Here is a 26971-nt window from a genome sequence, read left to right on the forward strand (position 1 = left end):
GTGTAGAAATGATACAGAATACAAAGTATTTGTTTGCACACAGCTGATCTGGATCCGAGTAAGGATACCTGTGACCCCAAGTTATGACTCCCCGAGCCCAGGACCAATAGTAAGGCCTGAACCCATGGGCTCTGGTTCCCCAAAAGCTAAAACAGGAAGCCCTGAAAACTGATTGTCCATTTTTCCACTTTCAAGAGATTCACTGTAGCATCATAGTTGATCTCTGCCATAATTCATGCAAATCAGGGCATCTGGGCCAAGCTAGAGTGGGAGTAAACAATGACACTGTGGTGAGTCTTGACAGGTCTAAGCAAGGGGCATTTTTTTTACCTGTTTATTTAGTCTCCTTCTTCCTGCTTTCATCACCAAGATCCATTATTTACACGTTAACATACAGGGAAATGCAAGCATAATATAAGTGGCATAGTTGCCCCCCCCATGATAATCATAATCATCATGAAATTTCCTTTATAGAACTGACCTCATGGGAAGGTTGTACCATGGAGGCAGGATTATGTCCTTCTTTGATGTACTTTTGTAGCACCCCTGATTCCACTGTCGAAAGAAAAATCACTGTGCCCCTGGGGCCTATTTTGACCTTAGGGATTCTTAGGAGATCAAGTCATCTAGTATGAATTTTTCTATGTCTATTAAGGTTTGATAGGTACATGAAATCCTTCCCACATTCCTTACATATAAATGGTTTCTCTCCAGTGTGAATTCTCCTATGTGCAGAAAGTTGCGATGAACTTCTAAAGGCCTTCCCACACTCCTCACAAATATATGGTTTCTCTCCAGTATGAATTTTCATATGCTCAGTAAAGTCAAAGCGATAAGAGAAGGCTTTTCCACATGTCTGACATTTATGTGGTTTCTCTTTAGTATGAAATTTCCTGTGCTTACTAAGCTGTCCAGAATGAGAAAAGGCCTTCCCACATTCCTTACAAACATAAGGTTTCTCTCCAGTGTGAGTTCTCATATGACCAGTAAGGACTGCGGAATTAATAAAGGCCTTCCCACATTCCTTACAAACATAAGGTTTCTCTCCAGTATGAATTCTCATATGAACAGTAAGGACTGAGGAATTAATAAAGGCCTTCCCACATGCGTTACATACATAAGGCTTCTCTCCACTATGAATTTTCATATGTTTATTAAGGTAGAAGCGGCAAATGAAGGCCTTCCCACATGTCTGACACTTATGAGGCTTCTCTCCACTATGATTTTTCATGTGTAAAGTAAGATGCCCTGATCGATTGAAGGTCTTCCCACATTCCTTACAAACATAAGGTCTCTCTCCAGTGTGAATTCTCCTATGTGAAATAAGTTTTGAGTATCGATCGAAGGCCTTCCCACATTCTTCACATAAATGTGGTTTCGTTCCTGCAGTTACATGAATATGGTCACAATGGGGTAACCCTTGACTCAATGTTTCTCCTTGCTGCTGACATTCCTGGAATTTCTCTCCACTGTGGGTTTCTAAAGGAACACCAGGATGCCGAGAACATGGGAAGTCTTCCCCACAATTCTTACACTTGGATGGGTTCAGTACATAGTGAATTTGCTTGTGGGCCTGTCGGTGAGAAGGATTCACTATTAACAGTGCTCCTCTCCCACAGTCCATGGGCTGTGCCAGTAGGGGGTGTTGGGCTCGAGGTATGTGCAGAATAGATTGTGAGGAGCTTCTCACAGGGGAGGGCTTCTTTGGAGCGAGGTCACTCTCTTCCTTCCAAACACCATCAGAGGACATCCTGCCTGTCTTGGTATCCCCATGGGGATGAAGACAGGATTGTTCACTCGAGAATTTGTTCCAGTGCACAGGATCAGAGACATTCCACTGGGGCTGGCTGCTTCCCTGCAGAACAGTAGAGAAGGATTCCAATTATTGCTCTATTCCATCGAGTCTCCATGTCTAAAACAATTGATCTGGGCAGTTTCATGTCCTGATTCACCGTCCTACGGTGTCATGTGGCCCCTGGTACGTTCTGGGCTGAGGAGTACCTATCACCTCCACTAGACAAATAAATGGGGTCATGGTTGGTGGCAATCAGGGGCCGTTATTCATATCACAGAGTTAAATATAGAGAAATCATGAAGGCTTAGGGGGCAGCAATTACACACAGGTGTGGTGGAACATTAACATAAACAATGCGCAGATGAGAAGGCACTTCAAGGGAAGTTGCTCTAGGAGATGCACCCAAGGATACAATATCATTTGGGGGCTCCAGCACTCTAGAATCCACTCTAGATTCTTCCTATGAGATCTGCCTAAGGTGGGTCTAACTGTGTACTGCTTCCTCCTTTCCTTTGCTGTTAATCCATTTAAACAATCATATGAAATCTACTTCTTTATAATATTTCTATTCATTTTGTATGAACATAGTAAGAGATACAGGCTTTATCTATACCCTAGAATAAGCTGAAAGTGTGGCTTTTCCTGGGAACATCTCACTATATTTCAGAGACTATATTTTTCAAGCCAGGTAATTTATTCCTCAGTTCAACAGGGTTCTTCTTCAGTTACTTATTTTTTGGTTAGAGTTTGTTCCATCACTGTGCAGTTAATTTTTCCTACTTCTTATAGCATTTAGGTTGTCCCTTTCTCAAATCCAAAGTAGCTTTTGGCTTTCTTGGATCCATCTGAGTCCCTTGTTGCGACCCGCCTTTTGGTTTGTTAGGAACTAAGGACAACTGAGGCTTAAGCCAAGAATGTATGATAAATGTCCAAGAGGAAATATTTTTCAGAGTCAATTAATTCCCATGTGACAAAAGCATGATGGAATTGGGAGTTCTGGGGGAGCACTGTGTAGGTGTAACTCAACTAAACTAAGTTCCCTGTGTGGGAGAAAGGATAAATCAATGGGAAAATTCAGAAGCTTAGAACTATACACCAACATGGCATCTGTGCTTTCTGACATTGCACCCACATGAATCCACATGTTCAGGGATTTTCTATAGAAATACAATTTTTGCAAGGCTGATTGAATTGACCAATACAGGGTCATTAAGTTCTGTAATTTTTTTCATCTCAATGAACAGACACATAAAGTGAAAATAACTTCCTCTGCAGAAAACTGAAATACTAGTTTCCTTAGAAAACAAAAAAATCTGGCTCATCCCATTCAGGTACCCAGCCAGGGATATGATTCCTTCCCAGAACCACACATCTAACTAGACCCCAGGCAGCCGTTTTTCATCCTTGATCTGCGAGGGATGGGAATTGAGGCACACCACACGCACCCAAAGCTGCAATGTTCCGGGGACCCTCTTCTCATCCCATTCAGGTACCTGGCTGGTGGCAGGGCTCCTTCCCGGTGCTGCAGCCATATTAGCTGAATTATTCTCCCCCCCCCCCCCCATATCCCATAAGAACCGTAAGTTACTCTCTTAGTTGGAGCTTTCACTAGGTCAGCTTAACCACTAGAAACATATTAGGCAAGAACTTATTAAGCCTTCCTCAATGAATACTACATCATAAGCAGAATAGTAATAGTGGGTGTGAGGGGCTAAACCACACAGGTCACAACAGTTAAGCAACTCAGAACCCCACCAAGCTTACTTATGGAAGAGGCCCAGAAGACCCTAACAGCAATGAAGTGCTAGACAACCTCTCTGACAAGGTACTTAGAAGGGAGCTACTGAGGTTGCTTAGGGAGCTAAAAGAAACAATGGAAAGCAATGCCAATAAAATACAAGAGGAGAGCCGCGGCACGAGAAGCAGAGCCTCCGCGCCTATTGACTGTGATCCTGAGGTCTCCTAACCCATTTTGGCACCAGAGCGGATGCTTGAGCCATGCATTTTGACTGTGAACTGAGCTACAACCTTGTGCAGCCCGGGGAGGGATTTTTTTTCCCTCTCCACCCTATTTTTCTGAGCGAAAATGGCAGCGGCAGCAGCCACGCGGTGAGAGCCACCCTCTAAGACCCCTCCACCAGGAGGTAGGACTCTCTTTAGTGACGTAGCCTGTAGGTGGTCCTGGGAGGGGAGGTGTTCCCGGCGCGCCTTCCGCCCAGAGATGAACCGAGAGCCGCGGCACGAGAAGCAGAGCCTCCGCGCCTATTGACTGTGATCCTGAGGTCTCCTAACCCATTTTGGCACCAGAGCGGATTCTTGCAGCCATCCATTTTGACTGTGAACTGAGCTAAAATATTAGAATATTAGAATTAGAAACTGAGCTAAAATATTAGAAACCCAAAACTCAAAGTCTTCATTCTTACCAATGAAGAGAAATTATTAGATGATGCCTATTCGGCAGGCCTGATTGTTGGGGAAAATTTCCAATCAATAATAGTGAGTTCTGTATGGAAATATGAAATGTACTCAATATATATAGAGAATAATGGGAATATCATTAGCTACTTAGATGGGGGGGTGGGAGGGGGGTGTATTGGGGTTCTTGGTGGTGGAACGGGTGCACTGGTGAAGGGATGGTGGTTTAATCAGTATTTGACTGTGACTTAAACCTGAAAGCTTTGTATTTTTTTCTTGTTTTCACGGTGGTTCAATAAAATATTTCTTAAAAAAAAATACAAGAGGATTTGAAGGTAGAAATATGGAAAATGTAAACAAAATTACAAACAGAAATTTCAGACCTGAAAAACCTGGTAGGCGAATTGAAAAACTCAGTGGAAGGCCTCAGCAGCAGAGTAACAGCTGGTGAGGACAGAATCAGTGAGCTTGAAGATGAAGTCCAGAGACTCTCCAGAAAAGAGCAGAAAATGGAAATGAGACTGACAGTCCGGCAACAGTGGCAAGAGAAGATTGTGATAAAGCCAGGAGGAGTAACATAAGAATTATTGGAGTCCCAGAGGGACAGGAAGAAAACACTGGTGAAGAAGAAACTGTCAAAGACATCATTGCTATGACCTTCCCAGAGCTGAAGAAAACATGTGATCATATGAGGACCCCAGAGGGTACAGGCTAGAATAAATCCAAATAAAAATACCCCAAGACACATCCTGATCAAAATGACCAAAACCTTAGATAGAGATACATTCCTGAAAGTGCAAGATCAAAGAAAGAAATTGCGTATAAAGGAGCATCCTTAAGATTCACAGCCGACTTGTCTGATGAAACCCTCATGGCCTGAAAACAGTGGTGGTACATAGTGAAAAAAATACAATGAAATAAATGCCTCACCAAAATTACTTTACCCAACTAGACTCTCATTCATAACAGAAAGAACAATACACAGTTTCACAGACAAAAAACAGCTCAGGAACTTCATAGACTCAAAACCATGGTTACAAGAACAACTGAATGGGCCATTTTAAGACAAGACAGGCCCCTCAAATACATCAAATTTCATAAGAGAAATGAGACAAATCCACATAACAATAATCTCTCTCAATGTAAATAGGCTAAACGCACCAATTAAAAGACACAAAGTGGCACGATGGATTAGAAAATTGAACCCAACATTCTGCTGCCTGCAAGAAACACATCTCAACAGTCTTAGCAAACTTAAGCTCAAAGCCAAAAGCTGGAAAAAATCCTAGAGGCAAACAACTCCTATAAAAAAGCTAGAGTAGCCATCCTAGTATCAGACCACATTGATTTCAGATTTAAGAAGTTCACAAGAGTCAGAGAAGGTCATTTTTTATTGATAAAGGTGTCAGTACAACAGGAAGAACTTACAATACTAAATATCATTTGGGGGCTAAGGAGGGACCAGAAAGTACTTAAAAAACCTACTCATAGACTTGAAGAAAGACATTGATAGCAACACAATACTAGTGGGAGAATTCAATACCGCTTTACCACCTCTTGACAGATCAATCAGCCTCAAACTTAGTAAGGACACATTTCATCTGAGGGAGGAAATGGAAGAAAGCGACTTAGTAGGACACTTCATTCTCAAAAAGCTGAATACACATTCTTCTCAAGTTTGCATGAACATTTTCCAAGATAGACCAAACGTTGAGCCACAAAACATACCTCAATAAAATTAAGAAGATAGAGATAGTATCAACAATCTTCTCAGACCACGATGCATTGAAATTAGAAATAAATCACACACACAAACAAAACTAAATCAAACACCTGGAAATTAAACAGCTCACTATTGGACAACGAGTGGCTTAGAAAGGAAATCAAAGAGGAAATCAAAAGATTCCTGGAAATGAATGAAAATGAGGATACAATTTACCAAAACTTATGGGACATAGCAAAAGCTGTGTTAAGAGTAAAGTTTATAGCTCTACAAGCATTACTTAGGAAGGAGGAGCGAACACACATAAGAAATCTAACCTCACAGTTTAAGAGCTTGGAGAATGACCAACAAAAGGAACCTAATCCTAATAGGAGGAAGGAAATAATAAAACGCAGAGCAGAAATTAATGAGATAGAAACCCCAAAACCAATCCGAAATATCAATGGAACCAGAAGCTGGTTCTTTGAGAAAATAAATAAGATCTATAAACCTCTACCAAGACTCACAAAAAATGGAGAGAAAAAACCCTAATAAACCAAATCAGAAATGAAAAGGGGGACATTACAACAGAAACTACAGAAATTCAGCAGAAAAATGGAACAAAACCCCATAACAATAATCTCTCTCAAAGTCAATGTGCTAAATGCACCAATTAAAAGACAGAGTGGCACGATAGATTAGAAAATTGAACCCAACATTCTGCTGCCTGCAAGAAACACATCTCAACAGTCAGAGAAAACACAAGGGTCCTCAGAGATTACGCTGAGAATCTTTATGCCATGAAACACGAAAACATAGAATAAATGGATGAATTTCTAGATTTCTATAACCTCCCAAGGCTGAATCAAGAAGACTTGGAATACATGAACAGACCTATGTATTACTGTAATATTCTCCCCAAGCACAAAAGTCCTGGTGCAAATGGATTCACTAGTGAATTCATCCAAATCTTTAAAGAGGACTTACTCCCAATGCTCTTTAAGCTTTTCCAGGAAATTGAAGTATCAAAAACACTTCCAAACAGTTTCTATGAAGCAAATAGCACCGTGATACCAAAAGCAGACACAAATACCACAAAGAGGATTACAGACCGATATCCCTCATGAACACTGAAGCAAAGATCCTCCACAAAATATTAGCAAATAGAATCCAATGACTCATCGAAAAGATCATACATCATGGCCAAGTAGGATTCATCCCAGGGATGCAAGGATGGTTTAACATACGCAAGTCAATCAACATAATTTATCATATCAATAAAATACTAAAAACCATACGATCATATCAATAGATGTAGTGAAAGCAATCGACAAGATCCAGCACCCGTTCATGATGAAAACTCTCACCAAAATGGGTATAGAAGGGAACTTCCTCAATATTGTCAAAGAAATCTACTACAAGCCTATAGCAAGTATTATCCTCAATGAGGAAAAACTAAGGGCCTTCTCGGGTGGTCGCATGTGTGTGCGGCCGCTCTGCTGCTGACCGACCATGATCTGGAGGCCAGCTAGACTACTTTTGATACCAGCAGCTCCTTGCAGAAATGTCTCTAGACTGTGAACTAAGCCATAGCCCCATGCTGCCCCAGTAAGGGAAATGATGCAATTTCTGACATAAATCTCCCTGGACTTAGTTACTAAAATACTAAAATAGGGGCTGGAGTGATAGCACAGCGGGTAGGGCGTTTGCCTTGCACGCGGCCGAACTGAGTTCGATTCCCAGCATTCCATATGGTCCCCTGAGCACCACTAGGGGCGATTCCTGAGTGCAGAGCCAGGAGTAACCCTTGTGCACTGCCAGGTGTGACCCAAAAATAAAATAAAATAAAATAAAATAAAATACTAAAATAAGAAATCCCAAAACGTGCAGCCGTGATAGCTTCATATCTCTTCATTCTCAGCAATGGAAAACTAATTATCAAATGTTTCCTTTTCAGCAGGGCTGTTTATTTGGGGGAAAGTCCAACAACAATAGTGAGTTTTGTGTTGAAATATGGAATGTAATCAAGGTAAAGAGAAAGTGAAGTGAAATTTATCAGCTACACAGGCTTTTGCTTCCATGTATACTAAGAAAAAAATACAAGCATGAAAAGAAAAGGTGATTTTGGAAGCACTAATGCAGAAATATTTTGGGCAAAATAGATTACTGATGATAAGCCTACTTTGGTTATGAACTTTGAGGATGGAACAAAACTGGAGGGTATGTTAGATTCAAGTGCTGATGTAACTGTTGTCGCCTCCCATCACTGGCCTATGGTTTGGCAAAAGCGTTGTGTGGACATTACTTTTTCTGGTATAGTTGGGTGACTTATGTTCAACAGAGTGTGCAACCTCTTCATTGTAGTGATCCTGATAGAGACACAGCAGTCATCCAGCATTTGTTGCTCCAATAGCTATCACCCTATGGGGACAAGATTTGTTGCAAAAACTTGGTGTGAAATATATTAAAGAGAAAGAGGGAGCTGGAGTGATAGCACAGCGGGTAGGGTGTTTGCCTTGCACGCGGCTGACCCGGGTTTGATTCCCAGCATCCCATATGGTCCCCCAGCCCCGCCAGGAGTAATTCCTGAGTGCAGAGCCAGGAGTAAGCCCTGTGCATCGCTGGGTGTGACCCTAAAAGCAAAAAAAGAAAAAAGAAAAAGAGGTGTCTCAGCAATCACCTTTTTAATGTAGGCTGCTGCTCGAAGAACAGCTCTCCCAACAGTCTGGAAAAAGGTTCAGCCTGTTTGGGTTGAGCAGTGGCCCTTAACAAAAGAAAAACTTAAGGCTTTAAATGAATTAGTTACACAGAGTGGGAGACTAACACCCAAGAACTGTAGAAATAAGTACCAGGAGGTTGACTCCATGGCTTCGAGGCTGGCCTCACGTTCCGGGGAAAGGTCAACTCAGAGAAGCGATCACCAACTACATTGTAGTCGAAGGCCATGTGGGGGAAGGGAGTTGCGGGCTGAATGAGGGCTAGAGACTGAGCACAGCGGCCACTCAACACCTTTATTGCAAACCACAACAGCTAATTAGAGAGAGAAAACAGAAGGGAATGCCTTGCCACAGTGGCAGGGTGGGGTGGGGGGGAGATGGGATTGGGGAGGGTGGGAGGGACACTGGGTTTACGGGTGGTGGAGAATGGGCACTGGTGAAGGGATGGGTTCCAAACTTTGTATGAGGGAAGTATAAGCACAAAAGTGTATAAATCTGTAACTGTACCCTCACGGTGATTCTCTAATTAAAAATAAATAAATTAAAAAAAAAATAAATGAATTAGTTACAGAACAGTTTGAATTGGGACATATTGTTTTCAGCTCTCGTCCTTGGAATTCACCAGTATTTGTTATCAAGAAAAAGATTGGTATATGGCGAATGCATGGAACCAATGGGCCCTTTGCAAATGGGCCTACCTAATTTGGCTATTATTCCAAAACAATGGATTATTATTATAATTGATCTAAAGGATTGTTTCTATACCATCCCTTTGAGAGAAGGGATAGAAGAAATTTGCCTTTAATGTGCCTTCCTTAAATAGTGAAACTCCTGCTAAAAGATATCACTGGACTGTTTTGCCTCAATGGATGATAAATAGTCCCATGATGTGTCAATATTTTGTTAATCAACCATTGGATATAATTAGGGCACAGTACCACCCTGAAGTCAAAATTATTCACTATATGGATGATATTCTAATCACTGCTCCACCTCAAGTAAATTTGCAGAAAGTTTATGAAGCTATAAATTATGAACTAGAGTCATGGGGTTTAAAAATTGCACAGGACAAAATTCAGTGTCAGGTTCCTTGGGAATTTTTGGGACAAATAATATGGGAGAGTAGAATTACACCTCAAGAGGTCCAAATTCGGAGAGATAAATTAAGAACTTTAAATGACTTTCAAAAACTATTAGGAAATATAAATTGGCTACGGCCTTCTTTGGATATTCCAATCTATGCCCTACAAAATTTGTTTCAAACACTGGAAGGTGATTCCTCTTTAAATAGTCCAAGACAACTTAGCGCAGCAGATGAAAAAGAATTACAAATAATTGAGGAAATTGTTAATAAGACTCAGCTGGATAGAATTGACTCTCCAGAAAGTTTAAATCTGAGTGCTTCGTACTTCACATTCTCCTACTGGAATTTTGGTACAAGGAACTAATATTGTGGAATGGAGTTTTTTACCTAACAAGTCTAGTAAAACATTGGTTACTTATGTAAATAAAATATCTTAAATATTTTTTAAAGGAAGAAGAACTAGACAATTAATAGGGAGAGATCCTACTGAAATTATTGTACCATTGACTAATGAGCATATTCAAGCACTATGGGAAACTGATGAAGATTGGCAAATTGCTTGCACTGATTATCTGAGCAACATTCATAACAACTTTCCAAAGCAAAAGATATTTCCATTTCTTAAATTTACTAATTGGATTTGGCCTAATATTATAAAGGCTGAACCTATTGTGTCCGCTGTTACATTCTTCAGAGATGCTAGTAAAGCAGAAAAGGCTGCTTATACTGATAGGAAAAATGACAGGGTTTTACAAACTCCATATAAACTGGTTCAGAAGAATGAATTGTTTGCAATTATTTCTCTTTTATAAAATTATTCTGAAACAATAAATATTGTAACAGACTCTCAGTATGCAGCTTGGACTGTCAATCATATATTTACTGTTGCTTTGCCTTTAAATAACTCAGAGCTTATTTCTTTATTAAAAAATTTGCAGCAAGTTTTGAGAGACCGTAAACATCCTTTATACGTTGTTCATATGCGAGCTCATACAGGTTTGTTAGTCCTGGTCTGTTAGTTCAAGGCAATTACTGAGCTGATAAGTTGGTTGCTTTAGTAATAAATGCAAAAAATCTCATGCCTTACATCATCAAAATACTCGTGCACTGAAAACCAAATATGCCCTTACTTGGAGGCAAGCTAAAGACATTATTAGACAATGTCCTACTTGTCAAACAATCAGTATGCCTCATATGCCTTTGGGAACTAATCCTCGAGGTATAAAGACAAATGAAATTTGGCAAATGGATGTAACTATTGCCCCAGCTTTTGGTAAACAAAAACATGTTCATCAATCAATTGATACCTATTCACATTTTCGATGGGGTTCTGCGCTATCTTCAGAAAAAGCAGGAGCTGGGATTATGCATCTGTTAGAAGCATTTGCTGTTATGGGTGTTCCTAAGACAATGAAAACTGATAATGTGCTTGCTTATACCTCTGCAAAAATTCGTGATTTTTTCTCTGCTTATGGTATCAATCATATTACGGGAATTCCGTATAACAGTACAGGACAAGCCATTATTGAATGAGTAAATTGTTTGCTTAAAGATATGTTACTTAGACAAAAAAGGGGAAATATATATGGATTTTCCTAGACAGCAACTATCCAGAGCATTGTTCACCTTGAATTTTTTGAATTGCTCTGATGAAATGACATCAGTGGAAAAACATTGGGAAATTCAGGATAGTTCAGAAGAAATAAGTTCTAATAGAATTAAAAATGATTTAGATAAAAATTAGTCAGAGACGTAAAGTCCTTTACAGGGAGCTAGTAACTGGGAATTGGATGCCAGGCCATGTGGAAAGGTGGGAAAGAGGTTTTGCTTTTATTTCAGCAAACAGAAACCACTTTTGGTGTCCTACAAAAAGACTAAAGCTTCTCAGTGAATAAGGAATAGCAAACGAAAAAACTGCAGTATGGATTCTTTTTTCATAAATTTTTGCCGGCTTTGTAATAACAGAAGCGCTTCTTTTTGGACCCAATTTTAACAAGCAGGACACAAGCTAATTGGACTGAGAAATGGGGGATAATCCCATTAGGCTGACAGGTAATTTTTACCCTGGGAACTGGCCTCCCTTTCTCTGTCTATCAGTTTTTCTTCCCTGGCTCTTAGAGGGTCAAATAGATCAATCAGGTACGTATGAATGCACAGAACTCAATATCAGACATTAATCCATAAGGTACATAGAGGAAAATGTAGACAGAACTCTCCATGACATTGAAGCTAAAAGCATCTTTAAGGATGAAACAGCACTGACCATGCAAGGAGAAGCAAACATAAACAAATGGGACTACATCAAACTAAGAAGCTTCTGCACTTCAAAAGAAAAAGTGACCAAGATACAGAAAGAGCCCACAGTACGGGAAATATTTACCCAATACCCATCTGATAAGGGATTAATATCCAGGATATACAAGACACTAGTAGAATTGTACAAGAAAAAACCTCCAACCCCATCAAAAAAATGGGGAGAAAAAATGAACAAAAATTTCCTCAAAAAAGAAATACAAATGGCTAAAAGGCACATGAAAAAATGCTCCACATCGCTAGTTATCACTGAGATGCAAATCAAAGCAGCAATAAGATATAATATCACACCACAGAGACTGGCACACATTCAAAAGAACAAAAACAACCAGTGCTGGTGTAGATGTGGGGAAAAAGGGACGTTCTTTCACTGTTGGTGGGAATGCTAACTGGTTCAGCCTTTCTGGAAAACAATATGGATAGTCCTTGAAAAACTAGAAATTGAGCTTCCATATGACACTGCAATACCACTTCTGGGAATATATCCCGAGGATGCAAAAAAACACAGTAGAAATGACATCTGTACCTATATATTCATTGTAGCACTGTTCACAATAGCCAAAATATGGGAACAACCCAAGTACCCTAGAACAGATGACTGGTTAAAGAAACTCTGGTACATCTATACAATGGAATACTATGCAGCTGTTAGGAGATGAAGTCATGAAATTTGCTTATAAACGGATAGAGATGGAGAATATTATGCTAAGTGAAATGAGTCAGAAAGAGAAGGACAGAGAAGGACTTCACTCATTTTTTGAATATAGAATAGTATCACATAAGGCTGACACCCAAGGACAGTATATACAAAAGCCAGGAGGATTGCCCCATAGCTGGAAACCTGCTTCATGAGTGGAGGCGAGAAGGCAGATGAAATAGAGAAGGGATCACTAAAAAAACAATGGAGGAATCGGAGAGGAGATGTGTGCCGAGGAAGTAGATAATGGACCAAACATGATGACCTCTCAGTGTTACAAGCCATAATGTCCCAAAGTAGAGAGAAAGTATAAGGAATATTGTCTGCCATGGAGACAGGGGGAGGGTGGGAAAGGGGAGTATACTGTGGATATTGGTGGGGAATGTGCACTGGTGGAGGGATGGGTGTTTGATCATTGTGTGATTGTAACCCAAACATGAAAGCCTGAAACTATCTCATGGTGATTAAATAAAATTAAAATAAAATAAAATAAAAAAGTGTGAAGTCTGGGTTTGGTTCTAGATCAGTGTTAAGCCTGGGATGCATGTGCGAAGCCAACACTGCATCCCACACAGCTGAACACCCTCCAGGGGTGACATGAGGATTCTTATTTTGCATCAATGACTTTTATGTTCTTTTTGTTTTCTTGCTTGTATTTATTCGTTGAGTGGGCCACACCCTCAGGGACCAATGCTGCTGGGGTTCTTAAAGCGTCCTTTCCACTGCATGATCAGGAAGGTCTACAAACCAGTTCTTTGAAACAATATAACCGCCGTGCTTACTTTCTATCAAATAACAAACCACAGTATCTCATCGGTGTGAAAAAGAATACGACTTTAATTTGTGAAGTTACTGAATTTATCCCCACTGAAGCTACTCCCTGAATAGGCTCTGAGTTCCTCTCTTTCATATCCAGAGACCAAAAAGGTCATGGCAGGATGGAGCCTGAACCCCCACCTTTCTAATCCTATTCTTAGTCCACTGAGCTATCCCGCCACAAAATATTCATAAAAGCATGAAATACTTATTTTGCATGTGCGAATCTTACCAGTTCATGCTTATTCGATGAGACTTTTTCCAAATCAAACTGTGGCAGTGCCACATTCTGAAGCTGCGGTTGAACTTCTGAAATCAAACAAAATCCAAACAGTAAGAACTAATTGAATGCAATGTACCTGAATAGGCAGAGCAAGTGAAGACATCTCTATGGTTCTCACATTCCAAGCAGGCCAACAGCAGAGGGATTTAGAGGGTGCCAGACCCAGGAACTTCAGGGAATCATGCGAGAAGCTTGCTATGGAAACCAGGTGAGCGGAGCACACTCCCTTAGGGCATCCACACACTGGCCAGCCCCTGAGGCATGGAGGGTCCTCAGACACTCACCTAAACACACGCCTCTGATCCCCGGTCTCAGGGCTCCTCCTTCCAGCCAGGAGATCACCACAGGCTTCACCCCGGAATACCCTGCCCACATAGAGACAAAGGCATGGATCAGTGACCAAAAAAAGGCCAGAGGCTAATGGTGTGTTTCCCTATGAAAGTGGGAAAATTTCTCAAGAGGAATGAAACAGGATCTCCACTTTTGATATGCTAGAGATTGCTGGTATCTCAGATGTTGGACCAAGGTTTCCATTTAAAAGTGAAATAGGAGGGTCCAGAAAAGACTGTAAACTCTATAGCCTAACCTCATGTATAGGTGACATGAGTTCGATGCAAGTACTGTATGTAACTTTGTCAGAGGCACACCTGGAGATGCTCAGGAGTAACTCCTAACTCTATACTTAGAAATCACCTGGGTAGTACTCGCTGACCATATGGGATGCCAGGGACTGAACCGGCTTCAACTTCCTACAAGACAAACGCCCTCCCCTCTGTAGTTATTTCTTTGTCCTAGCACCATATGGAGTTTCCTGAATCCCTCTAAAAGTGATCACTGAGTGCAGTAAACCCATGAGCAAAATAAATCCCAAAATAAACACAAATGGCAAGACCCCCAATATTTAAAAACTTAAAAAAATCAATATATCCAGACAGAGCACAGCAGATGAACCTTTGCCTTGGTCACGGTCAATCCAAGTTTGATCCCAAACATCAATCTAATATTGATCCCCAACATCCCATAAGGTCCTCTGATCCAGCCAGGAATGATCCCTAAGTGCAGAACCCAGAAGCAAACAGAGTCGTGCGAAAGTCTCCCAAGAAATATTGGAAGTGACCACAAACACTGAAATAGAACAGGACCTGACAGACTGAGGCCTAAGAAATAAACAAAGTGTGTAGGGGGAGATATTACAGCTGGTAGGACACCTGTGCTGTGTACAAATGCGGGTTTAATCCCTTGCAGCTCACATGCTCCCAGAGCACAACCAGGAGTAATCCCTGAGCATTCCCAGATGAATCCCAAAACCAAATCAAAACAAAGCAAAATTCTTGAACTTTGGAACCATGGTGCAATTGTACCAGGGTTAATGCTCCAACCATTGAAGCTGGTAACCAGGTCCTATTGTCAGCAGCCCCAGGGTCCCTGAGCACCCTGAGAAATGATCATTTAACACAGAAACAGATGAAATGTGTCCTTGGCCCCAAAGGAACACCAAAACCAAAACAAAACAAACACAGTGAAGTTGTTTGTAACACAAGAAGCAAATTGATTTAGCACTGGAAGGAACTATTCAGATCACAATCCCTGCTGAACACACAGAGGCGGCCACACCCCAGGGGTGCAGGTAGGTCTGTGCCCGAAGGGTGCGCCCCAAGCAGCTCTCACCGATGGCCTGCAGGTGCTGGTATGTCTCCAACATCACGTCCCTGTAGAGCTTTCTCTGAGAGGTGTCCAGGGACAGCCACTCTTCCAGGGTGAAGTTCACGGACACATCGGAGAAGGTCACTACATCCTGAGCAGACACACACAGGGGATGAGAGACAGTGCCAGTCACCACTCCATTCTTCTTGGCCATGAGGATGGCACTAGAGGGGCTCAGGACATCTTTCCTCTCCCAGCAGGAGGAATCAGCCTTCATGCACATTCCTGGCTGATGGGCCCAAGACATCAGTCAAAGGCAGTCAGGTCTGCAGCAATGCGAGGGTGCTACACTAAAAGGTTCCTGGAGGCGCCGGCCTTACACAGACACTCCATGGCCAAGACCAGCACCACTGGTCCAGTGAGCACTGCAGAGAGTAAGACCTGAGCACATCCTCAAGGACAAAAAAGGAGATACACCAGGGTGGACCAAAACAGCAGATACCCTCTCCCTCATGAAATATCCCACATACCCATTCTAGGGATAAGAAGGGGACACTCAATGTCCAGTCAGCAAGTCAAAGCAGTAGGTGGACATATGTGCTAGTAGAATTCTGAACTCAAGATTCAGGGCTGGGGCCAGTCCTCTAGGACGAGGTAAAAGTTACTTGACCCCAAACACTCTGTTGCGCCTGAGATCTCCTCATAGGTCTCCCTAGGAATGGCGCATGCCTGGAACGATGCGCACAGCAGCATTTTAACCTGAGACTGTGTGATGGAGCAGCTGACGCTCTCTTAGAGAGGGAAGGATAAAATAGGGGAATCACAAGTTATGGGGTCTGGAGTCATTACAGGGTCAGCACATATTGGGCCAGCACACCCTAGGGCCCCTTATGCCCCAGGTTGAATCCTGAGCTCGTTCTCTTAGAAGCCCTGAGCACCTCCACTGTGGCAAAAGAACAATTGAAAGGAAAGAAAGCAGAAGCCTGGAGTAACAGTACAGCGGGAATGGGAACAGAGGGTTGGTCTGGCGATAAGCGTGTCCCCTCTGGTCCCCCAAGCACTGCAGGTGCAATGCCAGAGTGGGTAACTCTAAGAACCACAAGATGTGACTCCCCCTAACCACACTCTCTACACAAAAGTAAAAACCCCAAGAAGTCAGCCTTGGACTCCTGTCATCCGTTAGGCCATGGAGCATTGTCAAGATTGCCAATTGACAGCTAAGCTGGAAGCCCTCCTTGAGAGCCACTGGGTGTCGCCCCAAAACCAAACACAAAATAACAAATCAACAGGGACAAAAGTGGCCTCCGAGAGCCGAATCGGGCACTCCCACCGGAGCATCATCCCACATCTCCTTCCTGAAACAACTCCTAGGGAGTCCACCCTGGAGGCATGTGTACCCCTGTCACAGCAGCACCTAGAGTGTCTTTCTCCTCTTACCTGGAGACAGCGTGTCAGAAGGTGCAATACCATCTTCTCCAGCCTGTTATTCTCGAGAATCCCACCGGGGCTTTGACAAAGACCTGGAGAAGTCAGAGCTGAGAGCATCAGAGAGGAGCACAACCCACATGGCCCTGACCAAAAATCCCTGCACTGGAACTGGAAATCGTCTGACCGGCTGCACTCTTGGGCAGCAGCTCACAGACTGCCCTGATACTGTCAGATGCTCCTTCCTCTCTAGGGGATGCAGAAGCGGGTTCAAATCCAGGCTGCCATTGCTGTCAGGAAAGGAAAGGAAAATGGTGGATCTGTTGTCCTGTCACTCAGCCACCTTGGGTCCACTCTAACAGAAAATCTTCTAATATCTGAACAGAAATCTAGCAGATCAGATAAAAGTTAGTTTCTGGGACCTGAGTGAAAACACATCAGATATGGCACTTGCTTTTCACGCAGCTGACTCTGGTTTGATTCCTGCATCCCAAAGGGTCCCTCAAGTCGACCATGAGTGATTACTGAGTGCAGAGTCAGAACTAATCTTGGAGCACTGCTGGCTGAGACTCAAAAACAAACAAACAAAAAGCCAATTAAAAAGGTTCTGGTACTATGTACTAATAATGTAAAATAAATTGAATGAAAAAAGTTGTGTACTTAGAAGAACAATAATCATCTTACTTCATAACTTTCTGGACTTTACCCAGTGTAAAAGCTTTTAAATGATATCCACAGAGATGGCTAATACCATGGGGTACTTACCTGGCACATGCCCAACCCAGTTGCAATCGCCATCACCACACAGGGCCGTCAAGCAGTGCATAGAGGTATCAATGAGCACAGAGTTTGGAGTAATCCCTCGGCAATGCCGGGCACAGACTGTAACCAAAAATAAGTCACTAAATTTAGAGTCTGGACCTATAATCTGCTAGGGTCTTTGCAACCTCACTAGGTACCGGAAGCAGCAACTAACAGGTATGACCCAAAGTCAAACAGAAAAAAAGGATAAGTTATGCACCAACGCCTCTCAGTCAGTTTTAGAGGGCACAGGTTTGGGTGTTGGAGCCACAGTGGCAAAACTTTGGGCCTATTTCTTGTGGTACTTGAGGACACTGTGTTGTTCCAGAGATTGTCCCATCAAAGGCTGCTTGCAAGGTCAGGGCCTGTACTACTGGATGATATCTGATCTTAGGAATTTAAATTCGATATAAATTCTGTGAGCCTTGTGAAAAGAACACAGATGGGCATGAAGGGGGGTAGGGATGAAGCTCAGCTGGTAGAGGCCATGGCAGGGCTGTTGGCACCTTGAAGCTCCCGATATCACCCTGAGATGGAAGCACAGGCTGCAAATTCAAAGGTTTGACTTGCTAGCAGGGGCCAGAAAGAAAGACCAATGGGCAGGGCACTTGCCATTCATGCAACAGACTCACTATACACCCTGAATGCCCAAGGAGTGATTCCTGAACACTGCTGGTTTGGCAGACCCCATCTCCACTCCCAACCCACACACCCAGTTAAAACAAAGAGGAACTTTTCTGCCAATAGCAGAGATGTGAAATCCAGTGATATATTCTCAACATTCAATTCAGAGGTTTGATTTGTTTTGCAACCACACCCAGCAGAGCTCTGAGCTTACAGGCCAGCTCCTCAGAGACCACAGACTTTACTCATTTTTTTGGTATGTGACTTTGGATAAGAAAAAGGAAAGGAGGGGCCAGAATGATAGTGCATCAGGAAGGGCATTTGCCTTGCACAGGGCCAACCCAGGTTGGACCCCTGGCATCCCATATGGTCCCCCAGGCAATTCCAGTAGTAATTCTTGAGTGCAAAGCCAGGAGTAACTTGTGAGCATCATTGGATGTGATCCAAAAAGAAAAAAAAAAAAGAAAGGAGAGGAAAATTACACTTGGTCTAAAAGCTTCATGGTGATAGCACAGAATTTTGCTCAGAGCTTCCAACTCCTTTTCCTCCTGACAGACTCTTGTTGAGTATATTCCAGAATGTTTAAATCTAAAAACTTCCAAATAATGTAGGAGTGAGAGAGTTCACCAGGCTGGATTGGATGTCGGCCAGCAGGAAGCCCTGGGGCCTTCCCTGTTACCCACTGTCCACTGGTAGCCTGAGCACAGAACAGGGACAGGCCCTCAAGCACTGTCAGGTGTGGCCCCAAATCCCAACCCATCTGCTCCCCAACTAGTGAGATAGACTCAGGGAGAGGAGCTCAGAGGGCTGAGGAACTGCTTTACCGGTGGGGACATGGCATGGCACCCCTGCATCCAGAGACACACAGACAGAGGGGCAGAGTCTCTGACCACCTTAAGTTTGTAGGAAAAAGGACAAAACCAACAACAAAACAAAACCACCACCACCAACAACAACCAAAGGAAACAGTTGTGATAACTTAACCTGCCACAAAAATAAAAATTCAAATAATGCTCAGGTGTCAAGACAAATTCTGGAATCCTGATGTGAGACTTTCTTTGGGAATGTGGGGAATGACTGTGTGGTTTGGGTCAGTTTTCTGATTTCTGTGCCATTTCTGGCAATGCTCAGAGGATTCTATGGGGAGCAGAAATCGAACCCAGTTCTATCAAATGGAAAACAAATGTTTTATCTGGCAAACTACCACTCCAGCTCTTTATTTTGAATTTTTTTTTTACTTGAGAAACACAGATAGAGGACCCCAGGGGACGCTACTGGCTAGCAGGGATCCAAGCCAGGTCAGCCAAAACAAGACAAACACCCTCCTGGCTCTACCACTACACAGACCCCTAGAGTGAGACATTTAAAACCTGTGGTAGTTGGTCCCCGGAAACTCCCTTTCTGCAAGTACTCACCAGAACAGCAGGGGGCACCCCAGCCTGGGAGAGATGGACAGTGGGGATGGGATGGTGCTCCAAAACTTGGCAGGTGAAGCAGAAGTTTTTTCTGGGGTAAAATAAAACCATAGAGGGTTAACAGGTAGGGCAGTAGATAGGGTACTTTCCATTCCAGCAGCAAAGTCGGGTTCAATTTTCAAAAACCCAAAAGTTTCCGACAGCACTTCCAGGAATGATGCCTGAACTCAGATCCAAGAGTAAGCCCCAGCCCGGAGTGCTAGTACAGTGGATAGGGTGTTTGCCTTGCATGTGGCAGGCCTGTGTTTGATCCCCAGCATCCCATACAGTTCCCGAGCACTGCCAGGAGGAAGTCCTTAATGCAGAGCAAGGACTCAACTCCTGAGTATGGCCGGGTATGACCCAAAAAAGAAAAAAAAAGGAGAAAAGTAATCCCTGAGCACTGTGTGCTATGGCTGTGGTTCGAAAATTGCAATTAAAACAATAATAATAAATTCAAACTTTTATGTACAAAAGGACTGAAGATACAGTAAAGTCGGTGGGCTGCTTGTCTTGCAAGCATTCGACTCAGGTTTCATTACCGGCACCCCAAAAGGTTCCTGAGTAGTGTAAGGAGTGATGCCTGAGTGCGGAGGCCAGAGGAGTAAATCCACCCTGATTCACCCCCAACCTAAACACTGTTCTCTAAAAGCTCTGCATCTTCCTGGACTCCCCAGAATCCACTGACTGTGTTAAAACAGGTGAAAATCAAAATACTCTCAAATGCTTTTGAGCCCCTGGCACGTGAAGAATGGGCCCCCACCCCCAACCAGTGGAGGGCAGGAGGCTCTTACACTGGGAAGGTGTTTGCCCTGCATGCACGTGACCGGATTGCGCCCCGGTGTCTCACAGGATCTCCTGACTACCAACAGGAGAGATCCCTGTCAGTCAGGAGTGTCCCCAGAACAGTACTTGATGGGGCTCAAAAAAGATCTCTTTTTAAGAAAAGAAAGTACCCCAGGACCCTTTGATAAGAACAATTATTGACACTTTAGCCCTTACTGTATTCAGCCTAAGGAATTAAAGGGGCCAGCAAAGGGCCGCCTGGGACCGTGCAAGTGTCCCAGTACTGGCGCTCACATGGCGGTGGCTGCACGCGGCCCCTCGGATCTGGGAAATACTGAGGCTCCCTCTGTCTCGGACACTTCCTCTCTCGCTGGGGGCTGGAGGAAAGGTCAGCAGAAGGGGGGTGCTGGTCTCACATCCCGACACCCCATGTGGACCCCGAACCCCGGGAGGGATCCTTGAGCTGAAGAGCCTGGATTCAGCCCCAAGCAAGGCGGATGCGGCCCTAAAACACAGTGAAATATACATTTTAAAAGGAAAACCTTTCGTTATTCCCGTTGTTCCTAACTTCAGAGACAGCTTCTCTGTTCAGACTCCGTCGCTCGGGGACCACGTGCCTTCTCCGTCCGGGGCGATGCTCGGGGCTCCGCTGGCGGCGATCCGAGGGCCCAGCGGGGTCGACCCATGCACAGCCAGCGCCCTCCCAGCTGGACCAGCCCCCCACACTCGCTCACCTTCTAAATCAGTGCTCTTCAGCGAAAACTGCCACGTGCCCCAGAAACCAATGAATAAATGAAGTGAATGAATGACGCCTCTCCGCAGAGGCACTCCGGGAGGGGCCGCCACTCCCGGCCACCTGCACCAGAGCGACCCCGCTGCACACAAGGCAGGACCGCGGAGGCTCGGGGCGCTCAGAGCGACCACCAGGCGGCCACAGGAAATCACGCTCCCTGCCCCCTGATGCTCGCCTGCCCTCACCTCGGCAGGGAAGGTGGCAGAGAGGCTTCCCGTGCCTCACCCGGAAGATGCCTAGGAACCTTTTCTAGGTTCCATGACGTCATTGCACTTCCGGTCAGAGCCTTAAAGGGCCAGGCTCCTAGTATTCCAGGTTCTGTCACTGTTACAATCACTGTAATCCCCTTGCTCATCGATTTCCTCAAGTGGGCACCAGTAACGTCTCCATTGAGACTTGTTACTGTGTGTGGCATATTGGATACGCCACGGGTAGCTTGCAGGGCTCTCCAAAAGGGGCGGAGAAATTGATCCTGGGTCAGCTGCATGCAAGGCAAACGCCCTATCTGCTGTGCTATCGCTCCAGCTCAGTATTCCAGGTTAGGAATATTAATGTTTTTTAACTTTCTGGGGTTGAATCAGGTGATGCAGACATCTGGGCGTCACCAGGTCCAGGACAGATGGGAGTGAGGGGCTGAAGAAATGGCATATGAAAGAGAAAGTTTTGATTTTTTTAACTCAGGGAATAAAATTCACAAAAATTCCTTTATAAACAACTGCAGGGACTGGAGGATAGCACAGCGGGTAGGGCGTTTGCCTTGCATGCGGCCGACCTGGGTTCGAATCCCAGCATTCCATATGGTCCCCTCAGCACCGCCAGGAGTAATTCCTGAGTGTAGAACCAGGAGTAACCCCTGTGCATTGCCGGGTGTGACCCAAAAAGCAAAAATAAAATAAAATAAAATAAAAATAAACAACTGCAAGGACAATGTCTCAGCCCTGCCCCACCAACCTCCCACCCCAGCAAAAATCCCACAGAAATCACAGGGCGATAATATTCAGGATTCATAATGTTTTGTGTTTATTGATTCATTTTGGGAGCCATGTTCAGTAGTGCTGAAGACTTATTCCTGATTCTGTGCTCAGGATTCACTCTAGACTGTACTAAGGGAACCCTCTGGGGTGCTAAGGATGGAACCAGGGTCAGCTACTTCCCAACTAGACCATCTCCCTGAGCCCCATGATTGTTTACATCACACCAAACTTCCAGTTCCTGGTGTAACTTCAACTATTTGTGTTCTCACAGTTACAGTAGTGGACTAGAAACTAAGTGAATCACGTGGCCCTGAAAGAATCTTGGTTAATGGTGATGAGTGGGAAAGTATTGTACGTGTAAGCAATATTGCTCTGTGTGTATGTTCATACACATTGGTGCTCTCAAACTACTCCGACCTCTGTGTTCAACAACTCTTGAGTGCTTGAGTCGACAGTGCAGTGAATCTGACCGGGATCTAACATGGATCCGACATGTGAACAGAAGTCCCTTCACCACTGTACAGTTTGTACAGTTGAGTAGACTCTAAGTAGTTTGGCAGTAGATAGAGCATCCAGTGAAAATTAAGCTATTCAATATTTGAACCAGTGGGCAAGAGCAATCATACATCAGGTGTGTGAGAAAGTCTTTTTCAGAAGTGTTGACTATTATTTGACTATGATGATTTTATGTTTGTTATAGTAAGAACATAAAGATGGGTTAGTTTAGAGTTTAATTTTAGTTCCCTGAGTTATTTCATAAGTATACAGAATTTCTTGTAACTGCTCCACAAGGGTACCAGCACATAACAGAGTGCAAATAGGAACAAAGGGCTAGGGCACCCAAAAGTGAGGTGATTAGATAGATGATTGCTTCGTGTAATCAATATTTCTCACTTCCATTACAATGCTTGCTTGACTGTGCTTACATAAATTTACTGGGTGCAGGCTATAGGTGTTCTGAGTTAAAACTAATTTTGTGGGTGCTTGTAAAAATGACAGGGACGCCTAGACATGGTTTATCCTAAAAAAAAGCTCGTGCTAGTGCTGTGAAGCTTCTGCCCTTGCCTGACAGGACAGCCTGCCAGCTGGTGTGAATACACTCCTCTACATTTTATTTTCATAATAATAAAATATTTTATTTGTTTTAAATATATTTATTTTCATGTAGGAATTTTGATCGTGAGCCCACAACTTTTGGAGGCTTGTCTAGGATTTGAGGGCACCCAAAACAGAAGTCCTCTGTTACTTACTGTGGAGTTGCTGATGATCTTCTCTTTGGGCCTGTAAGTCACTGTCTGAGACTGTGTGGAAGGCTGGACGTAGCACTACTTCCCCAAGCAGGCCCAGGCATGATTCATCTAGATGGGTCACTGAGGTCATTTAAAACATCTCAGCATAAGCACATTACTCTCAGGATCAATGAGATATTTTTCTTATGTGTTTTCTTGTTTGTATTCATTTGGGGGTGGACACACCAAACAGTGTTGAGGGATGACTCCTGGTTCGGCTCTGGGGATCATGTGGGATGTTGGGGATGGAGCCAAGGTTTCCATCCCCTGCAGAAGCAAGTCCCCTTCCCACTGCGTTATAACCCAAAAAGCAGTAATTTTAAACAATTATCACTTGTGTTTACTACCTATAGAAGGAAAAATCACAGTATTTCACTGGTGTGAAAAATAACAGAATTTCTTTAGTTTTTTGCTGGATATTAACCCTTAGTGTTTTAGGCTTCATCAGTGAATGTCCCTCCCAAAAAGCTTACAGTCCTCTTCAGCACCCCTAATCCCGACGTGTTTCTTGTGATTCTCAACTTTGTATTTGAAGTTAATTACTTGCTTTTCTTTTCTATTTCCCCTATAGCCTTTTCATATTTTACTACAGAGCAATGTTCTTTGCTTAAGCACAGAAGACCCGTAATGCTATGCTCCGAATACTTGGGAGTTGATTGACTCTGAAATATATCTACTCCTGGGTATCGGTCATAATTACTTGACTCAGGCTTTGGTTGCCATAGTTCCGACCACCCCACAAAGGGAGTTCCGAAAGTGGAACTTGGATGGACCCCAAGAGAGTGGCAAAGCTACCCTGCCATCAAAATGAGGCATTCTAGAAAGCTCAAAAGAATGGCCTTGATGCAAGTTGTTATGACTTAAGAGACAGGAGCCCATGGGGAAGGACAAGCTGGAAAGGCCTGAGGACCAAGACTGGGATTTACGGTAAAGCCCAGCGGACTTCCACTCAGAGCCCAAAGAACTTAAGTTTTGGAATCTATATCTCTTTTTGTGTTCGTCCAGAAAATTGCAAGTATTAGTAAGAAATAAGCTTAATTGTTTCCTATGTACAGAGGGAAAGAGAAATGCATTATAGAAGTCCCTGGGAGACAGAGCATCTCCTTGAATTATTCCCCACAAGAGAATTGCCTCTAAACAAAATGCTTTGCCTCTGTAATTGATCAGTCACACTGACGTGCAGTCCTATACCCCAAAACTTATCACCGACCAGCAGCCACACTAGCCCCAGCAGAAGTATTTTCTTGTCTGTTTTCAGACTCTGTTTAGCTTACTTTGAGTCATGTTTCCTTCCTGACACTCCCAGAGAGAGATGGCCCTGGAAGCCTGTGCTCTCCTGTCACTGCATGGTGTCATCATGTCACTCTCCTATACCTGGTGACAGTGTGTCAGACAGCGTGTCACCAACATCTCCAGACTCTGTAGTTCCCCGGGATCTGCAGGAGGCTTCATGCGAAGACCTAGAGAAAAAGTCAGAGTCGTGAGTACCAGACGGGAGCACATGCCCCAGGGCCCTTGACTCCAAGTCCCTGCGTTGGAGCAAGAAAACCCTGACCGGCTGAACCATTGGGTACAAGAAGACACACAAGAGGAGACACCGTCAGATGCTCTTTCCTCTCTGGGGATGCAGAAGCGATTGGGATCCAGGCTGCCCATCGCTCTTAGGGAAGTCAAGGCAAGCAGCTGACATGCTATGTTCTCCCTCAGTACTCTTGGGTCCACTCTAACAAATAATGTTATAATATTAAATGGAAATCTAGTAGAACAAATGAAAATTAGGTCCCGGGGCGACAGCAAGAGAACAGAGGGGAGGGCACTTGCCTTGCAAGTAGCTGACCCTGGTTTGGTTCCTTGCATCCCACAGGGTCCCCCAAGCCCACCAGGAGTGAATCCTTACTCCGTTAGGAGTAAGCCAAGAACATTGCTGGGTGTGCCCCCCAAACAAAAAACGAAAATTAAAAAGTGAGGTATATACTCAATAGGAATAAAGAACATGTAATTTCACAACTTTCCAGACTTTACCCAAAGTAAAACCATTTTACCCACAAAATAGCAAGAGCATGGGGTACCTATCTGGCACACAGCTGACCTAGATTCAATCCTCATCACCAAATGGTTCCTATGCCTTGCATGGAATCATCAATGAGCACAGGGCCAGGAGTAACTCCTGAATATTGTTGGGCGGGACCTCCAACTGAAAATAAGTAAATATTCAGGCCAGAGCTATAGTCTGGTACTGGACTGCTGGCATGGGTTCAGTGCCGGCCCCACACTGTATACCATAAGAAACAACCACAGAAAAGCAGACAATTCACTGCAAATACAAAGTCCAGAATTACCAGAAAGTTCTGATTTATAAGTAACCAAGGCAGACTTGGGGAAAGTAACAGTGAGAGGCAAAGCACAAGGAAAGGTCAAAGATAAACTCGGGGGATTAGGGATGCTCGTGAGAGCACTGCAAGTTTCTCTGGGGGAAGCAAAAGGGGCAACTCAGTGATGAAGCCCAAAGCACTTAGGGTTAATATCCAAAGCAAAGGGGCTTGAGAGATACTACAGCAGGTGAGGTACTTGTCTGTAGATGGCCAACCTAGGTTTGATTCCGCACATCCCTGAGCACTTCAAGTATTGCCAGTTGTGCCCCCCCCAAAAAAACCCCTAAAAATTAAGTAAATCTATAAAGGAGCATAGGCAACATACCATGGAATTGCTCAGTCTACTTCCTGCTAAGTTTGCACACTTGGTTGCAGGACCTTCTGTGGTCCAGCACTGCACTGATTCTCTCGCCCCACCCCAGCTTTCTCTTAAAACTCTCCCAGGACCCCTATTACCTACTAGATACACGGGAAACATATAAAAACCAAAAGGCTCAACTAAATGCTTTTGGGTCACAACCTCGTGAAGAATGCATACCACCCTCTCCCATACCCCACAGAGGGCAGGAGGGTAATACATTGGGAGCATGTTTGCCTTGCCTGCAGCTGACCCAGATAGAGCCCCGGCAACCTGGAGGATCCCCTGAGCACCTCCTAGAGATCCCTGAAAGCAGAGCCAGGAGCGACCCCTGAATACTGCTGTATGAAGCTCAATAAACAACAATAAAAATTAAAAAAAAAAGAAATATAGAAACTCCCCCCTTCCAGGTCCCTAAGATGAGGGAAACTGATCCTTTGTCCTTAAATCCATAATTATTCTAAGGAATGAAAGGCAGCCAGGGATGGGTTGGCCTGCGGACATTCCCCATAATACCCCCCCACTCATTCTACACACCTGTGACAGCCCCGGGACTCCAAGTGTATCTGCCATGGAAGCTAACACTGCAGTGGCTGGACACGCCCCTTCAGATCTTAGGGGAAATGGAA

At 43.8% G+C, this 26971-nt stretch overlaps 1 protein-coding gene across 1 annotated transcript; it reads right to left on the reverse strand.

Annotated features, from left to right (window-relative positions):
* Positions 1 to 383: 383 nt before the first annotated feature.
* On the reverse strand, positions 384 to 21517 carry LOC129406822 (zinc finger protein 253-like). The gene is made up of 8 exons (XM_055146104.1): positions 21291 to 21517; positions 19732 to 19822; positions 17657 to 17773; positions 16904 to 16986; positions 15491 to 15617; positions 14107 to 14187; positions 13772 to 13848; positions 384 to 1855 (listed from the first exon to the last, which is right to left on the reverse strand). Exons 3-8 carry the CDS (start codon positions 17715 to 17717, stop codon positions 623 to 625), a joined length of 1662 nt encoding a protein of 553 aa, XP_055002079.1. The 5' UTR covers positions 17718 to 17773; positions 19732 to 19822; positions 21291 to 21517; the 3' UTR covers positions 384 to 622.
* Positions 21518 to 26971: the final 5454 nt, after the last annotated feature.

The sequence above is a fragment of the Sorex araneus genome, chromosome 8 (assembly GCF_027595985.1).
Source record: "Sorex araneus isolate mSorAra2 chromosome 8, mSorAra2.pri, whole genome shotgun sequence".
Lineage (NCBI taxonomy): Eukaryota > Metazoa > Chordata > Mammalia > Eulipotyphla > Soricidae > Sorex > Sorex araneus.

Bases quoted from the DNA above. Each gene is read 5' to 3' on its own strand.
- LOC129406822 (XM_055146104.1), bottom strand. From the start codon at position 17,717: ATGCACTGCTTGACGGCCCTGTGTGGTGATGGCGATTGCAACTGGGTT. The intron at 16,987-17,656 runs GTAAGTACCCCA...TGACTTCTCCAG, and splicing joins CTGGGTTGGGCATGTGCCAG to GTCTTTGTCAAAGCCCCGGT. The intron at 13,849-14,106 runs GTGAGTGTCTGA...GTTTGATTTCAG, and splicing joins GATCAGAGGCGTGTGTTTAG to AAGTTCAACCGCAGCTTCAG.